This window comes from Danio rerio, chromosome 2 (genome assembly GCF_049306965.1).
Source record: "Danio rerio strain Tuebingen ecotype United States chromosome 2, GRCz12tu, whole genome shotgun sequence".
Lineage (NCBI taxonomy): Eukaryota > Metazoa > Chordata > Actinopteri > Cypriniformes > Danionidae > Danio > Danio rerio.
In genome coordinates, this window is record NC_133177.1 from 47,406,594 (window position 1) to 47,414,336 (window position 7,743).

General features: G+C 33.4%; 1 protein-coding gene across 2 annotated transcripts in view; it reads right to left on the reverse strand.

Annotated features, from left to right (window-relative positions):
- Nucleotides 1–7,626, reverse strand: part of atp1a2a (ATPase Na+/K+ transporting subunit alpha 2a) — a 52,507-nt gene extending 44,881 nt beyond the window's left edge. The window contains 3 exon segments of one of the 2 annotated variants that reach the window (NM_131683.1): nucleotides 2,002–2,061; nucleotides 2,251–2,346; nucleotides 7,516–7,626. In NM_131683.1, the coding sequence (NP_571758.1) occupies nucleotides 2,002–2,061; nucleotides 2,251–2,346; nucleotides 7,516–7,527 (168 nt within the window). In that variant the 5' untranslated portion in view covers nucleotides 7,528–7,626. 2 annotated transcript variants of the gene reach the window in all.
- Nucleotides 7,627–7,743: the final 117 nt, after the last annotated feature.

Genomic DNA, 7,743 nt, shown 5'->3' on the forward strand with positions numbered 1-7,743 from the left:
CTGAAGTGAGCTTTCTTGGTCAATAATATACAGTTTTGTTGTGCTTTTAAAGGTGTTTTTGGCGCTTATCATAAGGTCAGGCTTTTGAGATCGTTTATATATTTGGGTATGGAATGCTATTGGGAAAGCCCAGGTAAATAAGGCTGTTTGATAATAAAATAATATTAAAAATACAGATATTAATAATAATAAGATTAATTCCTTACATTTATATAGCGCATTTCTGGACACTCACAGATTTACACATTTTTGGGGGGAATCTCCTCATCCACCACCATGTGTGTGCAGCATCCAGCGGAAGCCATATTGCGGCAGACTGCTGGGGTTGAAGGACATCCTGGGATATTTAACGACCACAGTTTAACGTCTCTACCGAAAGATGGTGCTCATTAAGCAGTATACAGTCCCATCACTATACTGTTGTGTTAGGACCCACACAGACCGCAGGTTGAGCGGCCCTTACTGGTCTCACTAACACCAATTCCTGCAACAACCTAGCTTTCCCGTGTGGTCTCTCATCCAGGTACTGACCAGCACAGCCTTGCTTAGCTTTAGTGGACAACCATGTGAGAGTTGCAGAGAGCTAGCTGCTGGCTAATATTTATTGAAAACTATTGGCCAAAACCACTTGCTCACTTAAACATTTTGTCATTAAAACAAGTAACACTTTACAATAAGGTTATATTAAAGTTAGTTAATAAATTATTTAATAAGAAAAAAAAGAATAATACATTTATTACAGTGTTTATTCATCTTTTCAAACGTTAAACGTTGAAAATAAAGTTGTTCATTATTAGTTTATCATAACTCTTTTTTTAGTTTATCTTTAAATATTTTGGATTTTATAAATACACAATAAATGTTGAACTATGAATAACTAATATATAATTTTTGTTCATTATTAAGTAAACTAACATTGTAAAGTGTTATTAAAAATTTATAAGTTTTATAATCTTTAATTAGTAAAGTTCAAAAACACATGTATAAAGTTTTACATATTTAAATGTACTAAATTATGTTTTTCATTTTATTTATTGTTTCATTTTTCACACATTTATTTAATAAATTCATTTTTTTTTCATTCTGGCCTTTTTTTCGTCCTGTAGCTGATATACAGATGGTTTAAAACAAATCTAAAATGAATTGAATGATAAAATTAGGTATAATTTGTTTAGCTTAGTCTCTGGTCTATCAGAGGTCACCACAGTTGAATGAACCGCCATCAATTCCAGCATATGTTTTACGCAGCGGAAGCCCTTCCAGCTGCAACCCAGAAGTGGGAAACTCCCACACAAGCTCTCATTCAGTCGTAATCACTGCGTGGTCTGATGCAGAAAGTGATTTGAAACCCATTCATTTCAATGACTTGCACTGAGGAAGGGCGATTAGTTGCTGTCCCGATCAAAGTTATTCATGTTATTTGCATGAATTATTTTTAAAACAGTACTGGAAAACTCCCATACAAGCTCATTCACTTCGGCTAATTTAGTTTTATCTAATTCGCCTATAGCGCATGTCTTTGGATGGTGGGGGAAACCTGAGCACTAAGAGGAAACCCACGCCACATCAGAACATGCAAACTCCACTCATAAATACCAACTGACCCAGCCGAGAACAAACCAGCGACCTGTGGTGAACAGTGGTGAGCCACTGTACTGCCAGTATAATTTGATATTATAATTTATTTATATTTTTTTATTAACATTGTTATATAGTGCTTTTAAATGAGCGTTTAAAAATGCTTTCACACATTTTTGTTTTAGGAGTGCCAAGCTGTTGCAATACTGTATTAAAAAGTCCAAAAATATCATGGCTCAAAAGGTTATATTTATTTTAGCTAACACTTTTTCACCAACTAGTATCACTAAATAATGTCCTAAAGCCTTTAGTTCGCCGTGGGTGTGCTTCTTGAATGTGCCGGCGGGTAAAATGTCATCACCATCTTGAAAAATATCCGATTCATTATTGCAAATGTCGAGGGTGAAAGTAAAGATGACTCACTCTGGCAAGGTCAACTCCATAACGAGTACTGAGCTCATCCAGAGTCAGCTTATGATCATCCTATAAAAAAAAAAAAAAAACATACTCAAGAACATCAGCTATAATACACGTTTTCCAATTAGTCATTAAAACATATCATATTCAATTTCATTGTTTGATTTCTAATTATCATTAGTTATGCTAAGTCTTATTTTATTTTTTTATTAGTACATATTCGGTAGGCACACAGACCAAATAACAACGTCTTACCAGTGACACCTCTTTCTTCAGCTCATCTAAATCTTTATCCTTCTTCTTCCTCTTTCCCCCCGTTGGTGCCGCCTCCGGGCTGCTTTCATGTCCGTACTAAGACGCGGAGAGAATAATATCCAGAGAATACAGCTTTATTACTCAGAGGTTGATCTTTCATAACTTATAAGACTTCTTGTTATGTTTCATTCATGGATTCTTCCGTATACTGTAGCTAAAACTAGAAATGAGGAGAGTTAATCAATTAGACATACATTATCGTAAAAAACAATCAGTTTAAGCAAAAAAAAAAAAAATGTTAAAGCTTGTATTAACATGGCTGGGATATTAAAAAGCAGCATGCATGTGCACCTACAGTATACACGACTCTGCAAATTTGCCTTCATCATAGTGACCAAATACATGTGCGTCTGGAGTTCATTTATTCTCAGGATGTCACATGGCATGATTAAATATTATGATTATAGCCAAACAGTACAGAAAATGATATGACAGTTACAATACAGTAATACTGTCACAGCAGGCACATAACATTATATGACGTTGATCTTTAGTTCTATTTTGCTTTTGATAATCCAACGTCATTTTAACGTCATGATATAACATCCATACAACACCAAAGGCTAACTATGGTAGACATTCTTAGGTTGGTTTTATGTTGTTCAATTACTATTTATTGTCTAACACCGACATCACCTAGCGTTGATATTTAGTTGTTTTTTTTGGCTGTGGCAATAAATAACTAAAATCCAACATTATTTTAATGTCATGCTATGACATCCATACAACACCAAAGTCTAACTTCGGTAGACATTATTTGATTAATTTTACGTTGTGTATTTACTATTTGCTGTCTAAAATCGCTGTCATCTGGCATTGATAATTGGTTGGGCTGTGGTGCTAACTAACTAAAACCCAAAATCATTTTAACGTCATGATATAACATCCATACAGCGTCAAAGCCTAACTTCAGTAGATGTTTATCTTTGGTTGGTTTTGTGTTAATTACTATTTGCTGTTTAAAACTGCCATCATCTGGCATTGATATTTGGTTGGTTTTAGACTGTGTCGTTAACTAATTCAAACCCAACATCATTTTAACATCATGATTTGACATCCATACAACATCAGAGTCTAACTTCAGTAAACGTTTATCTTTGGTTGGTTTTATGTTGTGTATTTACTATTTGCTGTTTAATCCCACCATCATCTGGCGTTGATATTTGGTTGGTTTTAGGCTGTGGCATTAACTAACTATAATCCAGCGTCATTTTAACATCATGATATAACCTCTATACAACACCAAAGTCTAACTTCGGTAGACATTCTTTGGTTGGTTTTATATTGTTCAATTACTATTTGTTCTCTAACACCGACATCACCTGGCATTGATATGCGGTTGTTTTTTGGCTGTGGCAATAAATAACTAAAATCCAACATCATTTTAATGTCATGCTATGACATCCATACAACATCAAAGTCTAACTTCGGTAGACATTCTTTGATTCACTTTATGTTGTGTATTTACTATTTGCTGTCTAAATCGCTGTCATCTGGCACTGATACTTGGTTGGTTTTAGGCTGTGGCATTAACTAACTAAAATCCAACGTAATTTTAACGTCATGAAATACCATCAATACAACATCTAAGACTACGTTCAGTAGACGTTCTTTGGTTGGTTTTATGTTGTGTATTTACTATTTGCTGTTTAATCCCACCATCATCTGGCGTTGATATTTGGTTGGTTTTAGGCTGTGGCATTAACTAACTAAAATCCAACGTAATTTTAACGTCATGAAATACCATCAATACAACATCTAAGACTACGTTCAGTAGATGTTATTTGGTTGGTTTTATGTTGTGTAGTTACTATTTGCTGTCTAATACCAACATCATCTGGTGTTGATATTTGGTTGGTTTTAGGCTGTGGCATTATCTCACTAAAATCCAATGTAATTTTAACATCATGATATGACATCCATACAGCATTAAAGACTAACTTCAGTAGACTTTTTTTGATTGGTTTTATGTTGTGTAATTACTATTTGCTGTCTAATAGCGACATCATCTGGCATTGATATTTGGTTGGGTTTATGCTGTGGCATTAACTCACTAAAATCCACTTTCATTTTAACATCATGATATGACACCCACACAATGTCAAAGTCTAACTTTAGTAGACATTCTTTGGTCGGTTTTATGTTGTTTAATTACTATTTGCTGTCCAATACAGATGTCATCTGGGATGGATATTTGGTTGGTTTTAGGTTGTGGCAATAACAAACTAAAATCCAATGTAATTTTGCAGTCTAATACCAATGTCATCAGGCATCAATATTTGGTTGGTTTTAGGGTGTGGCATTACCTAACTAAAATCCAACTTAATTTTGCTGTCTAATAACGAGGTCATCTGGCATTGATACTTGGTTGGTTTTAGGCTGTGGCATTAACTAACAAAAACCAAACATAATTTTAATGTCATTATATAACATCAATACAACGTCTAAGTCTACCATTAGTAGATGTTATAAATTTGACGTCATTTTAATGTCATAATGTGACATCCATACAATGTCAAAAGCTAACAGCATCAGTCCTTGATCTTTGGTACACTTTAGGTTGTGTCGTGAACCAAAAAAATTCATCTTGACATTGAAGTCTGACCTCAAACTGAGGTTGGGTTCTGACATCAACCCGATTTTCATACACAACCAAAATTCAAAGTTAGTCTGATGTTGGAGTCCAACATCAATTTTACATCTGGTGCCTGCTGGGATAGTGCTAGAAATGAAGAGAGTTAATCAAATAGAAGTTCATACCTCAAAAAGGAAAAAAAGAAATGAATACAATTTAATTAGCCTTTTAAATGTAGATTTTATTAAAATGTCAAAAAATAAATAGAATAAATTATTCATAATATGTTCTCCTGTGCATTTCCAGCATCATTACTTCAGTGTTCAGTCTAATATCATATTAATATCTTGATTTGGTGCTCTATAATAAACTGATTGTGCTCTAAAATAATATTGGTGCTCAATCATTATTAATAGTTTTTATTAAAATAATTTCTTATTAAATCTTATCTAACATTATAAATGTTTTTGTCATCACTTTTAATCCATTCAATGTGTTTTTGTATTTTTTTTTTTGCACTTTTGAATGGTAATATACAGATCTCCGCAGAAATATGATACAGCATTATTGTTTTTTTTAAAAATCAGAAATTCAGAAATGTTTTTTTAAGAATTGCAGACTGTAAAAAATGCAATATGTGTTGGGACAACATAAAAAAAATAATTTAACTTATTTGTTTTTACAAGTTTAAGTGGACTGAACATTTAAAATTTAAGTTGTCCCCAATAAGCACTCAAGAATTGTGTTGTTTCAACTCATTTTAAAGAAGTAGTTTGAAAAAACAGCAAACATAATTTGGATGTGGAGACTACACTGCAAAAAAATGCACACAAGTTCCACACAAGTACTTCATGTTGTCCCAACACAAATCAATTATGATAACTGTTTTAATAAATTTAAGTGGATTAAACATAAAACATTAAGGTTGTCCCCAAAAAAACTTAACAATTGTGTTGTTTCAACTAATTTTAAACAAGTAATTTAAATATGCAGTGAAAGTCCTTTTTTGAGTGTAAAACTATCTGAAGCAAAAAAAAACCTAAAATCTCAAACTTCAGAATTGTGCAGAACATCCGCAATTAAAGAACAATGACATGAGAATATGATTATGAAACATATTGCCATCTCAGCAAAACAAATGCACAAGAGATTTAATGTCTTTAACATTTAGAAATGTTCAGAGATTTTTTACGTTCCTAAGAGTACATACACATCAAGTTTGTGCTTATTTGTTAATTATTCAGCTAAATGTTTCTAACAATCTTATAGTTTCTAACCTGAACGGCTGATTTGTATATTAATGACTACAGTGATATCAACTAAGCCATGGTTATACATCACGCGACAAGCCATATGAAACTCTGACAGCTCTTTGACAGTGTTATCAAACACATGAGTGTGTTTGCTGATGTTGGTTCGTGTAAAGTAGAGTACTTTGTGCTCGTCATTGGCAGTAAATGTGTGCTGTGTGCTGACACTAGGAACAGGGTGTCATGGAAATCACCTGGTCCTGTCAATCTTGCTCAGCTGCGACTGCGTGCATGTGTGTGTGCGTGAGGCTGACACGTGCACAGACAGAATAAAGATCATTCATTACACCTTAAATCAGACCTCTTCTCTGAATTAATTCATATTAATACCAATCATATATAAGCCAGTGTAATCCATCAGAGCTCTCAGGCTCATTATGAGCTAAAGCAGCACACAGACAGCATTGTATCATTAAAATGATGTTCAGATAATCGCACACGTCAGATACAACAAACTGACAACAGCTTATTATTTCAGACATTAAATTAGTTGCCGTTTCTATGACGGATTGCATTAAAACTGTCATGAAATGTTGTGTTTTTTTTACCACTGCAAAATTATTCTTTTTTCAGACTAAATTATTGAGATAATAAAACTATTAGCATTTTCGCATTGTGACATTTCGTTATACTTTATTCTCTTTCCTCAATTCACAATAGCTTTCATTCTTATTACAGCAAAGTATATATATATATATATATATATATATATATATATATATATATATATATATATATATATATATATATATATATATATATACACACATACAATATTATTGTTTAATAAAAGTGTTATTTGATCAAATGTTTTGTCAGAAAGCATACATTTTAAATAAACATATATACAGTTGTATTACAAAGTTATTTAATTTAACTCCATCTTATTTAACTTTTACAAATCATTAATTATGTCTAGTACTGCACAGAGCAGACTATTAATAACAGGGAGGAAATTAGCAGCAATTGCTCAAATAATGTCATAATATTACATTGTGAAAAGGGTTTATTTATTTATTTAAATTATCATTTAATTTTCTTCTTTTTTAATCTGTCAAAACAAAAACCCCAAGATTCACCCTTTTTCTCTCTTTTCAAATCACACTTATATCCCCTACACAAACATATCCCTACAAAAATCACACTGTATTCATAAGAAATGCATGTGACACTAAAACGATGTATTATTTAGGAGTGTACGACACTCATAACAATCTGTGAAAGAAAGAACGAAGGAAATAAAGCCAACCAGAGCAAAGGACAGACGGAATAACTGATGAAGCACCACAGGAAGACACACACACACACACACACACTCACCCCTTTCCCCATGTTCGCTGATAATGAGCCGGTGCCCGGATTTCTCCCACTCTTCCCTCACACGTGTGGAAGACACTGGTGGCTTTTTTTGGAGGTAACATACCACTTCTCCACCTGATAACACACACACACACACACATAGCTTTCTCCCCCAGTTGTGCCTCAGGGTAACCCGAAGCTGACTTCCCACCCTCTGCCCTAACAAACACACACATACACGCGCACACA